General features: G+C 51.6%; 8 protein-coding genes across 8 annotated transcripts; 2 read left to right on the top strand and 6 right to left on the bottom strand.

Annotated features, from left to right (window-relative positions):
- Nucleotides 1-1,750: 1,750 nt before the first annotated feature.
- On the bottom strand, nt 1,751-3,433 carry J4E86_002953 (uncharacterized protein; the record flags this gene model as incomplete). The annotated part of the gene is made up of 4 exons (XM_051443509.1): nt 1,751-2,305; nt 2,358-2,951; nt 3,003-3,141; nt 3,189-3,433. 4 exons carry the CDS (start codon nt 3,431-3,433, stop codon nt 1,751-1,753), a joined length of 1,533 nt encoding a protein of 510 aa, XP_051305004.1.
- A 535-nt stretch (nt 3,434-3,968) lies between these two features.
- On the bottom strand, nt 3,969-4,836 carry J4E86_002952 (uncharacterized protein; the record flags this gene model as incomplete). Its single annotated transcript, XM_051443508.1, has 2 exons — nt 3,969-4,743; nt 4,823-4,836. The coding sequence occupies 2 exons, from the start codon at nt 4,834-4,836 to the stop codon at nt 3,969-3,971; spliced, it is 789 nt and encodes a 262-aa protein (XP_051305003.1).
- A 1,397-nt stretch (nt 4,837-6,233) lies between these two features.
- J4E86_002951 (uncharacterized protein) lies at nt 6,234-7,477 on the top strand (the record flags this gene model as incomplete). The annotated part of the gene is made up of 3 exons (XM_051443507.1): nt 6,234-6,689; nt 6,739-6,884; nt 6,931-7,477. 3 exons carry the CDS (start codon nt 6,234-6,236, stop codon nt 7,475-7,477), a joined length of 1,149 nt encoding a protein of 382 aa, XP_051305002.1.
- Nucleotides 7,478-8,114: 637 nt separating this feature from the next.
- On the bottom strand, nt 8,115-8,452 carry J4E86_002950 (uncharacterized protein; the record flags this gene model as incomplete). The annotated part of the gene is made up of 2 exons (XM_051443506.1): nt 8,115-8,349; nt 8,427-8,452. The coding sequence occupies 2 exons, from the start codon at nt 8,450-8,452 to the stop codon at nt 8,115-8,117; spliced, it is 261 nt and encodes an 86-aa protein (XP_051305001.1).
- An 859-nt stretch (nt 8,453-9,311) lies between these two features.
- On the bottom strand, nt 9,312-10,270 carry J4E86_002949 (uncharacterized protein; the record flags this gene model as incomplete). Its single annotated transcript, XM_051443505.1, has 2 exons — nt 9,312-9,343; nt 9,376-10,270. The coding sequence occupies 2 exons, from the start codon at nt 10,268-10,270 to the stop codon at nt 9,312-9,314; spliced, it is 927 nt and encodes a 308-aa protein (XP_051305000.1).
- Nucleotides 10,271-11,437: 1,167 nt separating this feature from the next.
- On the bottom strand, nt 11,438-12,291 carry J4E86_002948 (uncharacterized protein; the record flags this gene model as incomplete). Its single annotated transcript, XM_051443504.1, has 2 exons — nt 11,438-12,015; nt 12,075-12,291. 2 exons carry the CDS (start codon nt 12,289-12,291, stop codon nt 11,438-11,440), a joined length of 795 nt encoding a protein of 264 aa, XP_051304999.1.
- A 1,497-nt stretch (nt 12,292-13,788) lies between these two features.
- J4E86_002947 (uncharacterized protein) lies at nt 13,789-15,198 on the bottom strand (the record flags this gene model as incomplete). Its single annotated transcript, XM_051443503.1, has 1 exon — nt 13,789-15,198. The coding sequence occupies one exon, from the start codon at nt 15,196-15,198 to the stop codon at nt 13,789-13,791; it is 1,410 nt and encodes a 469-aa protein (XP_051304998.1).
- Nucleotides 15,199-16,172: 974 nt separating this feature from the next.
- J4E86_002946 (uncharacterized protein) lies at nt 16,173-17,020 on the top strand (the record flags this gene model as incomplete). Its single annotated transcript, XM_051443502.1, has 2 exons — nt 16,173-16,265; nt 16,325-17,020. 2 exons carry the CDS (start codon nt 16,173-16,175, stop codon nt 17,018-17,020), a joined length of 789 nt encoding a protein of 262 aa, XP_051304997.1.
- Between the last annotated feature and the right edge of the window lie 3,219 nt (nt 17,021-20,239).

The raw sequence follows: 20,239 nt of genomic DNA, 5'->3' as shown, positions 1-20,239 counted from the left end.
GCAGGCCTTGAGAAGGTTACGTTATCGAGAAGCTGAGCGCATTATCTGGGCGGATGCAATCTGTATCAACCAGGCGGATGACGCAGAGAAGAGTCATCAAGTGCCGATGATGGGTAGTATTTACTCCTTGGCAAGAAGAGTCGTTGTCTGGTTAGGGCATGGAGAAGCGCAACAGACCCAACTCTCGTTCGAGACCAGTAAAACGATCGCCGACGCTTGCCATGATTACGATCGAAGGCATAACATAACTACGGATTATGCAGCGAAACATGAAGATGCTGAGCTGCCAGAAGGGCTGCTCCGCCCACTCGTGTTGAGCAGTCTCAAGGAACTGTACGATCGGCCCTGGTTCTCCAGGATATGGTGTATTCAAGAGATTCGCTTAGCCACAGATGCTCAGATCATCTGGGGAGGTGACGAAATCTCTTGGTCGGACCTAGCTCTGAGTGCCTCATACCTTTTTGACAAGAGCAATAGAACAGGGCAAGAGAAAGGCGGCGACACTGATGTATCCGTACTGCATCAGATCGAAGCTCAAAGCGCGGATATGTTGCGTGACAAGAGCATGTACCACCTCCTCGATGCATTAGATCATTTCCGCATGTTTGAAGCCTCTAACAACAGAGACAAAGTGTATGGCCTTCTCAACATTGTCTCGCCAAGGTGCGAAGTCGATGCCTTAGGCGTAGATTACGCAAAAAGTATTGGTGAAGTATACGCCGACACAGTCTTGGCTGTTATCAGACTATACTCGCGATTGACCGCCTTTGCCCACATTACACATCCGGTCGACTATGAAGGGCCTGGTCTTGATGACTATGAGAACCCCAAGGAATACCCCGGATATTCCGAATACAGATCATGGGCTCCGCGATGGGATGACATTGCAGTTGCGCAGAAGCTGGGAGCTGAAGATGACTGTCCTTGGAGCGCGTGTGGACAACATGTAACTGCTAGCACCGTTGCGTATCCATCTCAACCGACCTATCTCTGTCTTGAGGGCGTAGTCTACGGAAAAGTTCTTGAATGCGGTGACGTGATGGACTATCACAATCGGAAGCTTCTTGAGTTTGCCAATCATCCCAAGCATGCCGATGATGATGGAGTTATCGGCGGAGATACTCCGGATACAAGAGCTTCCATCCACAACCAAATCAAGATACATCCAATTATCCAAGCTGTGGCAAACACAGGCAAAGAGTCAGGCTCAGAACGTTTCATTAGAACGTTGACAGCAGGGTGCTGGGGTAGGACCAGTGAACATGTTCAATGTTTGGACAGGAAGGACCAAGCAAGGTTTTATAGAGCTGGCTCGGAGTTCTTGCTGAGATTGACACTATCGCTAGAGCTTGGAGACGAAGTTAGGTACACACGCGACGCCGACGTATCTCAATTTCAGGTAGACACTTTGTCCGCCTGCGAACAACGATGCCTGTTTTGGACAGAGAGAGGCTCATACGGCCTGGGTCCACATTGTATGTGGCCCGGTGATATCGTGGCAGTGTTGTACGGTGGTAACACACCCTATGTGCTGCGACCGAGAGGAAGCGAGTATGTATTCATGGGTCAGGCTTACGTCGACGAAATCATGAACGGAGAGGTATTTCAAGGTTCAGCATCAGATACACTGCAGGAGCAGACATTTTGTCTTATCTAGGTAATGCTATAGTCGATGATCAAGGAGGCGGAAAGCTTCAACTGCAATGCTCCTGTAAAGTACTCAATCTCCAAGTGGTAGCGATTGCAGCCCTCAAGGCGCTTTGATATGACTAGCGTCCCCGTCGCTACCCAGACCCGTCGTTTCCTCATCAGAACTCGTCCGCTCTTCATGCTCAGATGCCCGACCACCCTGTCTCTTAGCCAACTCTCTCGCATAAAGCAGTCGAATCGTAAGCGCAGTCGCAATCAGCGCCGCACTCAAGAACGCAACCGTAATAAATCCCTTCCGATACTGCGGCGCCTCAACCTGCCTCCAAACAAGAAGCGGCAGCCAAGCCTGTATCACATAAGCCATCTCGTTCATAGCCGCGACAACAATGGCTCTCTCTTCGTTATCGTGTGTGCATATCTCGTGTGCCCATGCAAAGCACAAGCCAGAGAGACCGCCACCGAAACCGGAGAGGATATAGCAAGCCCACTTCCACTTGATGGGGATATCCCAGATTGCGAGGCTGGTGGAGCAGATGATGTTCATGCAGCCGCCGAAGACGATGGGTTGCCATCTGGAGCCTTTGAGGATACTGTCGCTCGTCCAGGCGTATAGTAGTGTTGTGACGACTTGCACGGCATTGGTCGTTGTCGGGTACTGCCCATATCGTCAGCACTGCTCCTCCTTGCGACGATATGGTGGAACTTACGGTATTGATCTCACTGACGGTATACTTCGGGTCCTTACTCGCCTTGAGGAACTGCTGAAAGATCGGCTGCGATCCCATACTAGCGTTATTGAAGAACACATAAAGCGGGACGAGAGCCCAGATGTGCCAGGAAGTAAAGATCTTCCGTATCTTGGCTCGGGTATATGGCTTCCGCTTCTGCCGGCCTTCGAGTCGCATGCGCTCCTGCGCAAATGCAACCTCCTCTTTGGTCAGGTAGAAGGGCTTCGAGATCTCTGGTAAATCGGGCAGACAGAAGAAGCCGAGGACCGCGATAGGGAGAGAGATTATCCCATCCACGATGAAGAGCCATTGCCAGCCCCTGAAACCGCCTTTGCCGTCGAGCTTGTACACACCGGCCATCAGGTAACCGGAGAACATGGTCGCGATGGCACCGCTGGTGTGGAAGATACAAGATCTCTTGGCGAGCTCTTCCTTCCGGTACCACGATCCGATGATGTATTGCATGCCTGGGTAGAAAGTGCTCTCGGCAAGGCCGATAAGGAAGCGTAGAGCGTAGATTGTTTCGGCGTTGTTGGCACGGCAAAGGCAGAACGTCAAGACAGCCCAAGTAAGCTACCGGTGTCAGTACTCACTTCCTAACCGAACGGTGTTGCAGAATCATACCTCCATTGCGGGTATCCAAATCGACGGTCGAATGCGAGTCAAAATGATGTTGCTGGGTATCTCGCCGATGACATAGCCCACAGTCCAACAAGTTTGCATATAGTTGAGCTGGTTGCCGTAAAGCCCAAGATCTTCCTTCCTACCCTGATGTCAGCCAGGCATCGCTAACGGAGGTCGGATACATACATTCCAGAGACAAAAGCGCTGTTGATGTTCATCTGATCAAGGTACTTGATGAAGTACCCCAACGACGCGAAGGTGAGTAGAGCGGCGTCGAGCTTGAACATGAACCATCGCTCTTCTTTCGGCTTGTCCAAGGTATCCCAGAGGTAGTAGTACCACTTATGCGGCTTCGCCTTCAGCTCTTCGTTGGTTTGGATGACATTTGTAGCTGTGACTGCTTCCGTCGAAATGTCCTGAAGTTGACCCATCTTCGTGAGGCTTCAGTGTGAAGCATGTGTCTGGTCTCTGAAGAGGCACCGGCACAAGCCTCAGCTTTATTGAACAAGCAGCACAAGGCCTTCTATGCCATCGCTAAGCATCGTTTACGAGGTTACCCGTTCAGCATGGCGCTCGGCGCGTCAGTGGCGAGTCGATACTGCGCCGTAGGATTCGTAGCGCGATTCGACATACTGGGGCTGGTATGGCGTTATGACAGGGTTCGCGTGGGGTTTGTGCGACATGTAGACAGTCTAAATCTGATAAGCACGAGCGTGAATTTGCGTTTCCGGTGTTTGTAGGCTCAAGATCGTCGTGATGCATGGGAGTGGTGTGGCGTCATGTGTCGTGATCAGGCATGCAGATTGCGTGCCTGAGTCGCGCAATAACCGTGCCGAAAAACGCGGAGAATCTCAACACATTTCATTTGATCATGTGACTGTAGAAAGCTCCCGAGGTCGTCTGCACTGCTGGCTCTCTGCGCGGATTGATCTTTGCGATTGAGACATGTTGTATTCATCCAGTATATCATATACACGTCGCTTCAAATCGCTTCTCACGTATGGGGTTAGCAAAGAAAGCCTTCATCCTCTCAAGCTGCTCTGCCCTTGCGCGGTGCCACTTCTCGGTATGACCATGCAACTTATCTTTACCGGCTTCTTGTAGATCAGCATTGACCCAGTCCATAAGCTCGTTGACATAGCTCGCTTCTTGATCCCGCAGACTATGAAACGACTTGCCATAACCTTTACTCCCCACGCGTGCGTTGTACTCCGACCGCATAACATCATTGCTGGAAAGCTTGGCCTGGCCTGAGAACACCTTTGCAACAACCATAGCTTGAAACTCGAATAGCGTGAAGGTGGCCGTGAAGAAAGGCACTCCAACAAAGGCCAGGGTCGGATCGTTGATGTAAAAGATGTCTTTGTGTAGATTGTGGAATTGTGTACCATCCGTCACCAACACCGCGTCGTCGGCACGCTCGACTGGCGTCTCGTCCGAGGTGAGCTGTGGTAGGAAAGGTAGGGTGAGATAGTAGCCAGTGCAAAGTATTACATGGTCGATGTCACAGATCTTTGCGCCTGATTTCAATGTGACGGTTGCCGGAATCGCTTCGTCGGGGTTCAGTGACGCTGATGCATATGCATTCGCACGTGGCTCGTCGTACGATGCCACCTCTTCGATGCGAAATGCATTGTCGGGAAGCATGCTGGGAGGTAGATCAAATTTGCCATTCCTTTGGCTCTGTAAGATCTTGTTTGCGTACGGGCTCAGTTCGCGGGCAATGTCTGTTGCGGATACACTTGCACCGACAAGTAGATAGTTCTGGCATGGTATCAGATCACAACGACGCCGTTTTGCTCAGACTGGAGCGCACGTACCTTATCTTGGGCATTATCGGGCCTTCGGTAGCTTTTCGAATGCTGTACTCTACCAGGAAATCGTCGCTTCCACTCTGCCAGTCCAGGCGTGTCAGGAACTCTTGGTGTGTGGTAATGACCAGAGGCAATCACTACAGCATCAAAGTCCTAACCCAAGATTAGCAACCTGCAGGTGCAGCCAACATGAGGATGATACTGACATTAGAGGATATATGTCGCTTTAGCACACCGTCCAGATCTTCTTGCAGAGTCACAGTCTCGACCGTCCACGATTTGCCGTTCTTCGTAACGCGTCTCACGTCGGTGTCGTACTGTGTTAACCCATGCACCCCCGTCGAGGCAGCAGTAGCTTGTATATAGTCGCACAAGACTTGATGCGTCACATAATCCTCAGTCCCAGGCGGGAACGGATTCAAGGTGGTCTCCAACAAGCGCGTGCTCACGTTGTTCTTCAGGCCCACATAGCATGGACTGCGTGTGACCAGTCAGTCCAGAGCAGCGTTTAACGATTGTTTTTGCAGGACTTACCCAGGTGGCGCATGAAGCAGTCTCTCTGTATCCTCCGTCTCCTCCGTCGCATGGACACTATCGGCTCTGGACACTTTGGTTCCCGAATACGGTGGTTCCAGGGGCTTTCGCTCATCGTAGAGCCTGCTAAGCTGTCAGTCCTGTCTGAGAAGCATGAAGTTGGACCGGGTACCAGATGCCTCCTGCGGCACTCGATCGCTCAAAAACAGTGACCTCGACAACCTCTTTTTGGAGATGAGCTGCAGCTACCACGCCACTGATACCTGCGCCAATTACAGCAACACTTTTGCATCGGAAAGACATGTTGGAAATATTGCTTGTATGCTGAAGGAAGTTCTTCGCAGCTTCGCGCGTGCGCGTGAGAATAAGACCCAACTCTTCAGCCGACAGCAACACACACAAGCCTCTCAACACTCAACCATGAAAGCCATCTACCTACTGTCAGCATTCCTTGCTTATGCCTCAGCTTTAGCGCTTGTCAGCACTGCAAGCATCTCAACCGGGGTGTAGCTAGAAACAAAGCGCGATAGTGGATACGAATGGCATCATGAGCGGCCATGTTCGCATGGGATGCCAGCAACCAAAACCGACGCACCTATTTGCGAATAAGATGTGATTACATTTGAAATGAAGCGAAGTTTCTCCGAGCGATAACATGAGAAACGTTGACTGGGTATTCGTCATCTGCAAGATTATGATGTGATCGCAACCCCGCAACAAGTGTCGCAACCAGCACGCGACGCAGCCACATCAGTCGGCCATGCATGGGAGTCGGATTTGTGAGCGAACGACCTGTGAAGTGGGGTAATAGAGTTCTGGATATAAAATTGGTCGGACCGCGAGCGATAAGGTCTGCGCAACTGCATCGCAAACGATTTTGACCATGGCTCCAATCGCAATCCCCGTTCACGAACACATTCAGGAGAAGGATACTGTCCAGCCCCGGAAAGACTCGCTGGGATTGCCAGAGCCAGCCAGGAAGAGACTCGAGAAGGCGGGAATCGATCTGTCGGCCGGCTATCCGTACAGACCAGCAAAACCACTCTACCTTGACGATGTGTACAAGATCAGGGACTATGATCGTGAGCACATCGATCCAGGTGCCCGAGCCGATCCAGAGAAGCAAGCGCTGTTTGGTGCTGCGAAGGAAGTCATCCATTTGACCTCACACATCGGAACTGAGATCGTTGGACTTCAGCTGAAGGACCTTACCGACCAACAAAAGGACGAGCTTGGTCTTCTGATCGCTGAAAGAAGCGTGGTGTTCTTCCGTGATCAGGATCTCTCGCCTCAAGAGCAGAAGAAGCTGGGCGAGTATTATGGCGAAATTGAAGTCCACGTGAGTAGTTCTTCCCCAAAGACACTTCACGCGCTAAGATCGAGTGAAGCCGCAAGTTCCATTCGTACCCGGTGTGCCAGGGGTGACGGTTCTGTGGCCTGCCCTGCAGGCGACGGAAGTGCCAGCCAGCTTCCGGAAGACGGGTGGTGCATCTAGATGGCACACTGATCTAGTACACGAACGCCAACCTGCTGGGTAAGTGGTAGTATCTTGAAAGGATGTTCATTTCTGACTCTTTTAGCGTGACCCATCTCCACAACGATACCATCCCGAAGATCGGAGGTGACACCCTCTGGGCTTCAGGCTACGCTGCGTACGAGAAGCTTTCTCCTGCTTTCCGAAAGATCATCGATGGCAGAGAAGCAGTGTACCGCAGTGCGCACCCGTACCTTGATCGTGACGATACTAGCGCTGGCCCTAAGCACATCGAACGCGTTCATCCGATCGTTCGTGTCCACCCGGCAACCGGATGGAAAGCTCTGTGGGTCAACCGCGCCTTCACAGATCGCATTGTCGGATTAGACAAAGCTGAAAGCGACGTCATTCTCAACTACCTCTTCGATGTGTACGAAAACAACGTCGATATCCAGGTGCGGTTCCGCTGGACGCCAGGAACTTCGGCATTGTGGGATAACAGAATTACAATCCACAACGCGAGTTGGGATTATGGAGGAATTGAGCCGAGGCACGGAACAAGGGTTACGTCGTTGGCGGAGAAGCCGTACTTTAAGGCTGATGCACCGACTCGCAGGCAAGCATTGGGCCTCGCAGGACCTGAAGATGTTTAGATGGTAGGCGGTGGATGTGTGAAGCTGGACTGTGCGGGAGACGCGTTCGAGCGCGAAGGCGCGAGCTGAATGCGCTAGCTACTACGCTATCCCTATCATGAACAAGCGTCATGTGTCTTGGCATGGCATCATCGACCCCTTGATGCTCCTCTGTGCATGCGGCCAACGCGTGTCCATAGGCAAATACTATCATTGTTCGATTACCTTTACTTATGGTTTCATCAATGTCAGCTACTCATAATCTCAGCAACTTACCAGCATTCCTCCACGCAAACATGTCCATCTCAGCGTCGCTTAGAACCTGCGCTTGCGCCAACTTCTTGACGAACGCCCAGCCATCCGTATTGCTGCTGCACGGATAGTCGACCGAACACATAAGCCTCTCGACTGGGCTTACCTGCCTAAGCTGCTGAAATTGCCTCATAGTGAAGAATGTACTCGTCGTGCTCCAGACATTCGTCTTCCACACCCGATCGAACGTCGTATCGTTGCGTAGTCCCGTCTACTCGATTCGGCCAACAGACATGGGCAGTCCTTCGCCGTTGTGTCCAATTATCAGCTTCAGTTTCGGGAAGCGATCGAACAAACCTGCGCCATAGAGACGCAATACGCGTGTTCCTACGTCGACATGCCAACCTCACGAGGTCACCCCAAGCTTTCCCGCCTCGGCGACTGGGTAGTTGCCCGCGAACAACTTGGATGCGATATCTGCGGTCGGACCAGCAGGTTGCTGATACAGCGGTACATGGAGCTTATGCGCCATGGCAAAGACTGGGTCGAAGCGTGCGGCGTTGTAGTACGTCTCGTCTTTGAGATGGTTCCACATCATCGCGCCTTTGAACCAAGGGTTGTAATGCTGCGGTTTAACCCCGCTGCAGCTTCTTCCTGTAGGGACATGGGCAGTACCGCAAATCCAGCGAATCGTTAAGGATACCTTAGCTACTCATACCGCACCAAGACCTGAATCTTTGCCATGGCGGTAGTGTCTGCTGTCCCATAGTCATCACCAAGACTGCGCCTATGATCAGCAGAACAGGGCACATCACAGCAAAAAAGACCCAGAACTTGCTCTCTCCTGGCAAGAAATCACCCCCCATAGACATGATACCCGCGACGACGGACACAGGAACGAAAAGAAATCCCAGCACAGTGAGCCAGCGCACAGAGCTGGCTTGCGCATTGCTCGCCTGAGCTTCTCTCAGCGCGATGACCTGGGTGTATGAATCTGTCAGATGCTGGAACATCTCTTGTAAATCGATACAGCTTGTACGCAAGAACCGCCATATCTGCGCCTCTCGTTTGCCAACAAAACCATAACTTTGCGCATCTTCGACGTCGATCCCTAGAGCGCGCATGTTGGTCTCGACTTCCAAACGGTAGAGATACAGGTCCGTTGTAAATTTGGCCATTGTCTCGAAGAGCCACTCTTTCCAATCCGCTCCCCAGCGCACTTGGACTGAAGTACGCGCACTTCCAGAGTAATGCGATGAAGAGTTTGAGAATAGCGCCGCTCGTGTATGGCCGTAGCTTCTGCGAATGTGATTCATTTCAGCGGTCCACTTGCTGATCACAAAGCCACGTAGAAAAGGCGTTACGGATAGCGGATTACCTCCTGGACCGAAATTGGCCACCGAACAATGAATCAATATGTCATCGTGCAGATTGTATTTTGTGAAGGCTGCACTGGGGTGCCATTGTAGCGGATGAGGGGCCAACTCAGATTTCTCATGATCTTCCAGTTCTGGATATCGAATTATGCGACCGAGGTTCGGGTATGGACTGCCACTGATGACAGCTAGATGCGCTGGATCTTTGAGGCATGGATCAACAAGCGCTAAGCCTGAACGTGTAACTTCAGTGTCTGGACTGGATTTGGCAAGGTTGGAGCTCTGACTGACCTTCCCAGCCGCTGCCTGGCAGCGTATGGTACCAATATGTGACTTGACCTTCCAGCTCAGAGATCTCGCCCCTTGCGTCCCACTGATCGTATCTGGTCGGTGTCTCCAGGCTCCTCTCGACTATGAATCGTGGATTTGCGCTCTGGTCCCTCAGTCTTCCATCGGGCTTGAGCCACGCCGGACATTTGAACGAATCAGAGTCCTGTTTGGCAGATACATGCGGCATGAGTACCGGATACCGAAGAGTGAAACTTCTTCTCTTATGTGGCGCATGGAGCTCTTCGTCGTCACTTTCGTAGTCGAGACCGTCGGAGGTGCTGGTCTGGACTACAGAGGGAAGACTATTGATGTTATCCGAGATTGTGCTGCTACCCTCGGTTGTGTAATGACGCGCGAAGACGGTAGGATGAATGCGTAGCCTTGATCCTAGCAGACAGATGTATCGCACAGGCATGTCTTCCAACACGAACAACCGTCTCAATGAGGAGTCGTTGCTTGGCGATGTTCCATCCATATAGTTCCTGAGTTCTGCAAAGGCCGTAAACGTTCTCGATCGTAGACCATCGGTTTGGAATTCGATAACCGACATACGTGATAAAGCTTCTTCTTCAACGTCTTGGGAGATCATAGCTTGATACAACGCACTGTACTCTGCGGCTTTGCCTTGAAGAGTTCGCATGGCGTACTCGCGTATCAAGCACAGATATGCAAAGAACTGGTCATCCATGGAGTTGATAAAGGCACTGAAGTCGACCCTTACTTTCGATACGTCATCAACCAATGGTGTTTGTCGTTGTTGGCCAATATCCCAGGGTATAACAGAGTTGGCATTAGGAGGAAACTGCCGCTGTCGCCAAATGGACTCCGGTGCATACTCTCTGTGCTTTCCAGGCATCTTTGCTTTCTGAACCGACTAATTGTACCCTGCAACAGGTCGCTTCGCTTCTGGATGGTCCCGATAGTATTTCTCGGCCAGATCCGATCCCCCGGGCGCTGTGTGAAGCAAATGGGATGCTGACACCCACTTGATCTGTGGCGTGCTTTTTGATCCAGCCTTGTTTCTTCTGAAAGCCGCGAGAACTCTCTTTGCAAGGCTTGTCCTTGATGATTGCGTGCTTGTTGCGATCGAATCCACCCTAAGACAGTATCCGAACTCGCTTTGCACGGCGCCGTGCTCGTTCTTCAAAGAAAATCCAGCCTCTACGATCCGCGAGCGTCGAATGAGATCAGCATCTAATTTTTGGTCCGCCGTGAAAATGTGCACGTCGTCGTCTTTTGGGCCATCCACAGCTGCGCTACCACCGTTGTAACCACCGCGGCCCATCGCCCAGACCGACCGTTTGAAATTGATAACTCTGTGAAGCAAGTTAAGGAGAGATGTATTCGGTCCTCCGTAAGGCAGAATTGCGCCTCTCGACCGGGCAGGTCACAGGGTCGTGCAGGGCGCTTGGACGTCGAGAGACGTCGAGAGCCAATGGATCACATCTCGGCTGCCTGATGATCGCACAATCCCTATGTCTCACCCCGGCAAGCACGATACTTAGCCGAGCAGCACAATCCTCAAGACTCACCATGAAATGCAGGTTCACTTATCGCTACCTAGGTATGCAGAGATAGGCCCAAATAATACCATTCGTAATGCCACCAAGCTGTGCTTGACCCGCGATATGGAGAAAGGGCAGCCCTGGTAGCATTCTAGCCTCGGTAGTTTTGTTCTTCGGCGGAATGACAGCGTTGTAGCACGGTAAAGCGCAGCCCGAATTCACATATAAGTTGGTGCCCATCGATATCGCACATGTACGCACTCTGGTAATGTAACACTAGCAGCGCATTCCAATATTGTGCTGTCTAGAACGGGCTCGTAACTCCAGCGTGAGTGACACAGTCGCGATGCACGGTGGGTGGCATTGACGAAGCCGCAGATAACTTTCTGTATGACAGGACATATGTCGTGCTCGACGAAGTAACGGTGAGATTAGAAGCTGTTCGTCAAGCTGTCGTACGATTGTGTAGAAGAATTGAGTGTCTGTCCTTGTACTGTCCGGCCTCCGTTCACTTCTAGTCACTGCGATGCCATTGTGGAGTTACTTGCAGCTGCCACAGTGGCCCCATCGCCAGAACTCGTCCCCACGAACACCACCAGAACAGCAGCATACGTCGCTGTTGAGACAAGCGCTTCGATGTTGGAAGTTCTGACTCCAAATGAGAGTGCGAGGGCGAACAGGAATACCGATAACGAGACCGTGATGAGGCTTTTCCTTTGCGATGTATTGAAAGCCATGACGAGCATTGGGACGACGAGGAATAGGCCACCCGTGATTGCTATCACGAAGCGCGCGAGATGATCGACAAATGGCGACACATCCTTGGGCCCCTTGCCGTCGGTGTACGCTGCCTGCCGGTCAGATCGCTCGTTCTTAGTGTAGGTCAAGTAGATGGGCAGTTTGCTCATCAAAAAGCTCCGGAAAGGGTCAATTGTGGCTGCGGTCTCGTCGAAGTAGGCGTAGTGAGACCAGAACACGTCGCCATTCCCAAACCTAGGCTGGAACCATGCTTGCAGCAAAAGTCTCCTCTGATGCATGTCTTCCCTCTCCACACTCTTTCGACTTCGAATGAACTGGTAGTCTCGAATCGCAGTGACTAGTATCTTGTCAGCTACATGACTCTTGTAGTTCGCTAATGTTCTTAATAGCTCGCACCGTAGTCTTTAAGGCTGTTCTTGAGATCGCTGAGGTCATCGTCTGACGCACTTTGTGCGTTCTCAAATTTCAGCCTGAGCTCAAATAGCTGCATCTGCTGTGCGACGATGTTGGTCCGCTGAAGCTTTTCGAATCGTAAGAAATGGAACTCTTCTTCCTCTCCAAGTGACCGCGCAATGTATTGCAACAAGTCGGTGTTGTTTTCCGGGCTCGCCATTTGCTGCGCATTAGGATTCCCGCTGACTCTGCTGCATCTTCCGGCGGCCGCTTGGTTTTATGGCGCCGTAGCCAAGACCCTTGGAAATATTCCATTTCATGCATCTCAGCCGCACCTAGGCAACCTCCGATTCTGCGGAACCCCTCATTTATCAGCCGTCCCTCTCTTAATCTTATGGGTTCCACTGTCATCAACGAATGATATGGGTGCCTTTCCATCAACTTCGGCGCATTCACGCCAACATCTGCCCAAGCTTCCCCGTAGGGTGTCAGCGCACGTCCCGGCGAAAGCCTCAAGTCACACGGAATCCAACCCCGCATTCACTACTGGCAAACAGATAGACCATCTTCTTGAAGTCCACGCCCGCATTGTTCGATCTGCGATGAAGCCTAAGCTCTTTCGCAAACACAGCATGCAAGATGAGAAAAGCTTGAAGAAATACAAAATTGCCTTGGGAAGATTGGAAACGTCACTATGGAATCTTTTCGAGGCGAAGTTGAAAACGAGTCGCGAGATAAGTTTGAGAGACTGGAAAGGTCAGTGGAAGCGATCCGTGAGAGGAGCTATGTGCCCATAGCTGACGGGAAAGTAGAGCTTGACTCAGGTCTTGTTGTCATACACCAGGACATGAAAATGGCCATGAGGAGGGCTGAGCAGGGGATGAAGTCTAGTAAAGAGAAGGCCAGGATTGACACCAGTACGACTGAAATGCGACGATTGAGCAAGGAGGTTGAAAGACTCACCAAACCACGAAAGAAGAAGGGTCCACATGCACCCAGACCCAGATATCCTGCGTCTGATGACAGGAACTTGGTCAATCGGTCGTCCTTCAATGACCGCTCTTTTGATCCCGGTTATTGTTAGTCCTCTATAGGCACTGAGTATCGTGACCAGAGAACACTTCCTTCTCCAAACACAGGCACATGACTGGTCTTTGTTCGGAATTTATTGCCTTTCCATGCTTCTATCGTTAATTAGCATCTCTCGCGACCCACATGACTCTCATTAGGCTCAAGAGCGCTAGCCCTGGGCCCCGTATCTACAATGGTGAAATTGTTGCCGACACTGCACCAAACATATTGGCTGATGGTAGCTTCGAAGAGGTTCTCGAGCTCTTTCTCGGCACGGCAGTCAACTAATACGGCGACATTGCCGGTATCCCTGCACAATCGTACATTCTTCTTGTTCTTAGCTGGTAACCGTGATGCACCCAGGATTCCCGCCTATCGCGCAGGCACTGTGCCGCACCTCGAGCGTCGACAATAAACACTTGCAAAAGTTTCTTTTCGCTTCCAAATCCGGGTTATCGCCTGCCAGAACCATGGTATCGATATCAGCGAGTAGTTGCTTATAGATGCCCATCTCGGCGGCTGATGGAGCCGTCTCAGCTGAATTATGAATATGATGTGCAAGCATGGTGACGAGCGCTGCGATGAGATAGGGATGTACCATCCTGTAAATAGATTAGCATATGTTAGAACGAGATAACGACACCACTCACCAATACAAAGCAACGTTGCCCCGGGGCGCTACTGGCAGTAGACTCAGCAGCCTTTGTGCCTCCAGATATGCTTTGTGTTGCTTCATCTTCGACATCTTGATTAAGCCGTCTAGCTCGAAGGGGTTGACTTCCGAACTCATGTCCATCGCCGTGAACGCGTGTAGTCGATATACAGTTCCGAAGTAGTAAGCCTCCAGTGCAACACAATGACAGATATCTGCTCGATATAGTATCTGTTCCAGCTGGCTAGCAGAGAGATGAAAGATGTGATGTTGCTCGTGAAAGGCCTGTAAGCGTGCGAGCACGATGGCTGTGGCGGCGCTTAGGTCCAGCGGAGTCGTGTTACTTGTCTTGCGAGAGAGTACCTGGTCGATGGCTTCGGTCTGAAGTAAGGCTATCCTTGTGAAGAGCCAGAAGATATGCGCTCGCCAGGTGCCCTCGGTCGCAGTGAGCGCACCAAGCTCGTCTGCTACAAAATCGGAGCAGTTGGCTACGTCTTGAAGCTGGTGTGTTGGTTGCGTGTTGCTTAAAATGCTCAGGCTGATGTCGTTGGTGAAGCAGATCCAGAAAACGCGACGCTGGTGTGCGCCGTCACTGAGCTCCTGTGCCGTTGCATTGCTTTTCTTGCCTTCGTTGGCTAGACTTCTGATGACACGGAGGGCGGTGGAGACGAATTGACCCGCTGGCTTCTTATTACTGCATGGGCTGGCGACGATGAGTAACGCAATACCGACAAGGCATTGTACCTGTCCTAGGGATGGTGGCGCTGTGAGTAGAGTGTCAAGTGTGGAGTAAGCGCGGGCAAGGTAGTACTGGGCCATGTCCATGTTATGGCTGTCACCAGTCGAACTCATGCCACGCATATGATGTGCCATACCAAAGACGATGTACGCACTCGTCCAAGCGATTGCCGAATCATCAGGCAGCCCCGCATAACATGTCCGAAGGTGGTCGGCAATGACATGTGGTTGGTAGAGCGGATAGGCGGTATTTAGGTCAGTCAGGAACTCCGCAAGCAGTGTCGTTCCGAGCTCCGGGGGTGGGAGATACCAGTCACTAGTTGGACTGGTTACTATTGGCAGCGGTGATAGACTGAGATCCTCCGTCGGCCCCGTCCCAAATTGTGCAGCTTGCAGGAAAGCAACATCCTCTTGGAAGTTGGCGGAGATATAGATGCCATCTAACGGAGCCTGCAACGAGGGATCTAACGTCGAAGAGTCGTGACTAGAACCGCCGGTAGACAACGCGCCCAGGTCATCTGCAAACAAACCATCATTATCCGGTAGGAAGCTTTCCATGTCAAAAGGGTCGAAGTCTGGAAGTTGGGGATGAGGGCCAGCCTCCACCTCATGACGCAACGAATCTACCCATGTTGATATTGGAGGTGAATGTTCTGTTGTTTGCATGACCGGTTGTTGGCGCACGTGTGGTTGTGCCACGTTCCGCTCATGTAGCAGAGACTCTAGCCTCTTGATCCGATCCTCATACTCAGATATGCGGTTGCTGAATTATCGTCAATGAGACTTCCATTTGAGAGCTGCAGTCAGATCATACCCTCTTTGTGGTTTCGACCTTTGTTTGCGCGTGTACGTGGTCATGCACGTTTCTTTCAAATTGGTGCACGGCGAGCAGCCCTGAGCACCGTGGTTCCACACGCATCTTCGCTTCCGTTTGCGACACAGATCACAAGCCTGGAAGACGCGTTAGTCTGCTGTTAGACGCGTTCTGAGCGCTCGGAATGCGATGTTCGATGCTCTATAGCTGTACGCGGATGTCGTGGCAGAGTCGCGTCTGAAGCGGATGCAAGGACCCGCAGCGGCCTAAGCCGGATAAATGCTAGCAAACCTACTTACTCGCACCGTGGACGCAGACCCGCGTTTCTCGACGCCACTACTCGACATCGTGAGTTGCCTGATGGTATAATGAGATCAAGGTCTGCTGACATGCTGTTCGGTCTGATGCCTCTTGTCGCTAGCAGAATGGCCGATCCCCGCCGCCCAGTCCGCTGACAAATCTAAACTAGTCACCACTGCCATACAAAGGTTCACTCTCTCAAGGGCTTCAAACGAACACTACCACACGCCGGTGAAAGCTATGATCGAACATCGCAATCAATGACACAATTTCTTCATTTACTATTGATTGATTCCAACTTTAGTAACTCAATGATAAATGCGTTTGCGGGCCAAACGCGCCTTCCAGTTTCGCTAGTACGCGAGACCGAGACCGAAAGCGACCCATTACATTGGTGCAACAAACAGCTTGCGCACATCGTCTTTCCCGTGCTTCTTTACAATATCATACATCCACATCCTAATTCTGAGTCTGATGGTCTCCTACTCACGAAGGCAACGCTCTTCGTACACCAGCGAGCGAAGAAATGAAGGTCATTGGGGGCGCAGAGAACTTCTGGCTATACTCCGAGAAGGAAGGCTACGACATAACGCATCCTGCCGCGCCCAACAGCCCCAAGGTCTACCCTCGCATGACACTACGCACACAGGACTCGCGTGCCATCATTGATCCCACCAGACTGCGCTAGTAGTCGTCGATATGCAAAACTACTTTCTGTCCCCAGCATTTGGGCGGCCGTCGAACAGCCTGGGTCTGCAAGTTGTGGAAAGGCTCACCGAGCAAGCGACACCGGCATGCAGGAAGGCCGGAATTCAAATTCTTTGGCTCGGTTGGGGTCTCACAGATGAGGATATCGAGACTATACCCCCTGCGATTGTCCGTGGTTTCTCAATGGACACAAACTTCAAGGGCGATCGCGAGGTACCTAGTCTTGGAACGAACATCGGACCCATAACGCTAGATGACGGATCTACGGTCGAAGGCGGCGCCGTTCTCATGCGCGATCAATGGAATACCAATCTCTGCAGTGCTTTGGAGAGTTTGGCCCACCCTGATGATCTAAGAGTTTGGAAGAATCGACTGTCGGGGTTCTGGGGAGGGACCAATGTCGAGAGTGTTTTGAAGGCTCGCGGTATCAGGACATTGATCTTTGCAGGCTGCAACACAGACCAATGTGTTGCTGCTAGTTTGACAGATGCGGTTTGGAGAAATTGGGACTGCCTCTTGTTGAGCAACGGAACTGCTACAACTAGCCCAAAATTCGCCCAGGAGATGGTTGAATTCAACATGGGAGGATGGGGATTCTTACTGAGCTGCAAAGACCTCGTTGACGGTGTGGAGACATTGGAAACAGGCCCCAGTGAAGGGGCTTGAATGCTTGATGTGCGAAGATAAAGTGCATTTAGTGCTAGGAGACAATGCGTCTGGTAGTCATCAGAGAAACGACGAGCTGATGGAGTTTGGACGTCCTTTGCTGCTCCGCTAGAACTCAGGATTGCAGACTGGTGACGTGTACAACCCGGAGATTCGACGATATCAAATCAAGGCCACCCAAAACCCTGGACACGAACTCGCCGTAGAGGTGGGACTGGCATATCGCAGGTGATATGATAGTTATTGTCTTGATGTTCAGCAGTCTTCCTAGCGTCGAGATGAGCTTGCCAATTTCCGCTTCGTACAATTCCCAAGTGAGTAGCTGAGGCCGTAATGACGATGACGGTGTGAACGCGTGTGGGCACAGTATAGGTCGAAGGTCTATATCCCGAATCGCAACTGATATATCGGTGACATGCGAGAGGAGATCGTCAGGCGTTGCGTCTACCCAAGTGTATAGCGAGAGTTGATTGGGGAAGCTGATAGGTCTCTGATAGAGAAACTTGCGTGCTTCTCGCTCGATCTGACGACAGGTATGAAGTATTCCTGGGCCTTGTTCGGGCGATGAGAGGATGTTACGGTAGATTTGCTCCCGCAATTCCGCTGGTAGACTCAGTAATCGATTGCTTTGTGGAGAATCAGCTGCCATGGATAGTTCTGTTTCATTATTGCTCATATGGCGTGGTATTTGAGCCATTCTCGACATCCAGCTACCCGTGTGCGATTTGCCGGTGTCTGCAATTTCGTTCGAGTGCTATTGCTAGTACGAAGGTAGTGTCGGGCATGTGTGCAAAGGCCCTCAGATGAAGTACTGCGTAACCAAGATCAAATGCGTGATGAAGCTCGTCGACAATTCGATGTGGAAGGGGTTGTACTGTGAGCTGTAAAGTGGTATGGGAGTGCTAGTATAGTTTCGATACTAGGCTAGAATCCTATCAGGCCGATAAACCACGGTCCTGATCACTGGAAGTACCTTGAACCTTATAGAATTCCGGCATACAAGTAGCGAGGTATGTAGCGAGACCTCGATTTGGCGTGTCATCGAAGTCGTTGCATAGCCGATACCCCAATTTCACAATACAGAACATCGCGACGAGTGTCCAGATCAGTCCAAACCTGAACTTGAGCATGTTCGAGTTGAGCAGCATCGGTAACTAACCGAACATACGGCGTTATGGCTTCGACTGAATGCGGCAAAAGTGCCGCTGATCGATGGCTTGCAACCGTTTGCAGAGCTCGATACTAGCTCAATGTGGATGCTACATCACCACGTGGATTTTGTAGCGTTCGAGGCGTAGGGCATTGGCATTCTCGGCATATACCAAGAGTGGGCCGTGCAGATATGCCATGGATCAAGTCGTCACCCTACTTCAGCATCACCTTTCGGAGTCTTTGCCGAATTCCACTGGGATACAGGTTAGATGATTGGACATGACCAACTGGAGTGATAGCCTTATCAAACATGGCTAGAGCCCTGCAGTGATCCAAGTCAAGGGCCAGGCACGCTGAAGATTAATAGTCCAGTAAAGTTGCAGACCCTTTGCGCAGATCATACGATATATGGTACCATGTTCTGCCAATCGGTAGTGTCTTACAAGGTAGCGTGGCCCTCACTCGCTTGGTGTTCGTGTGCAGATTGGACACCTACTTGCCATGAACGGCTGTCGAGCATGCAGTGATGGAGTTGATCGACCATGATTTCCAAGGGAGCGTTCCAATACAATAGTTGAGAGCCTGTTTGGAAAACTCGTACTCGTGGTGGTGAATGCAGAGATAACGACGGAAGCGGACAAGACACATTTAAAGTTCTGTCGATTAGCCAATAGTTCGCGGTCTGTGGTCGGGAGCTCTCAGCTATGTGATATGAATGCTGGGCAGCTTGTATTCCATTTGGGAGCCAGTCCGCTGATGTTTCGATATGCCGGCAGATGGTTCAAAGACACGCGGCAGCCTTCGCGATCCGGGGTGCAGCAACGGCGGGTGCAGCGATCTGCGGAAATGTGCGTTAGGGTGGCTCGGTCTGGACAAAGCACTGTGACAGTGAGATGCGTATTGGCATTTGATGTGTGGTGAAGCTTCATTATTGATGGCGTTCCCAAAGGGTGGTGCAGGAGGCGTGAAGTTGACCCTGGGAAGGAGGCGACTAGCGGATGACGCTTGCGCAGAGATGGCCCCACTTCAGCCCTGAGGGCACCTGCTCGATATCACATCGCTCCATCCCGACCACCTGCAAGCCGACACAGCAAAATCTGATCGCATCGATGATTACCACGGCACATTATACTACACGTCGAGTCCCTTATTTGCCGCTTCAAGCGGCCTCCTCAGCCCCCCTCGCAAGCTGCCTTCTGGAGAGACGTGCGCTTTTCGGCCCAATCCCGCTGAGTCTGAGGATTGCGATCTCTCTCATTTGATGAGGAGTATCCCGCTGAAAAGAGAGGAACATCAGCCACATTATACATCAGGCTGTCTTGAATCGGATACGCAGCCAGATCTATGAGGACTTCGGTGCAGCTCAGAACGCCATCACGGTTCGCTTCTTCACATCGACTGAACGCGGAAAGGGGTCTCCTTATCTGGGCCACCAGAATCCCCACCCCGAACAGCTCCCATGCCACGCTCATAGCAAAAGCAAAGGGAAATCGTACCGGCTGGCGAAAGATTGCGCAACGTAAACTTTCGATTTCAAACGTCGGCTAGAACCGCGTCGCAGCCTCTTGCAGGATGTCTATCGCCAGACCACGCGCCACGCCTGTCACACCACCAAACGCAATGAGTTCTTCAAATCGCGATGACTCCATCAAAATGTAGATTACTTCAGCAAGTCTAGAGCCATGCATGCCGCGAGCACAACCACGTGGAATCAGCCATCCCGCACAAGACCGCACGCGAGATATCCGCCTCACAGTCGTACGAGTGGCTTCGCCCAAGCGACACAACACCATCACATGCACCCGACGCCTTCATTGCACCAGAATGCTAGCTGTGATTTCCGAAACACAAGAACGGAATTTCGTAACGAAGTCTGTTCTGATTAACATCGGCAGGGCACCGAAAAAGTCGTGGTTGCGTCCTCGGCAAAGCAGTAAGCTGGCTCCTGCATGTCTGGCGGTATTCAGACACCACGCATTCTATGTACAGCCTCATCCTACGCAACCGAATGTCATCAGCAGGTCTCCATCACCTCTCCCTTGACAGTCCAGCAAAAGCACTCCGGGC

Source organism: Alternaria arbusti (genome assembly GCF_024043155.1).
Source record: "Alternaria arbusti strain BMP 1465 chromosome Unknown scaffold_3, whole genome shotgun sequence".
Lineage (NCBI taxonomy): Eukaryota > Fungi > Ascomycota > Dothideomycetes > Pleosporales > Pleosporaceae > Alternaria > Alternaria arbusti.
The sequence above is the reverse complement of the archived record's forward strand: the minus strand, read 5'-3'. Positions and strand labels throughout refer to the sequence as shown.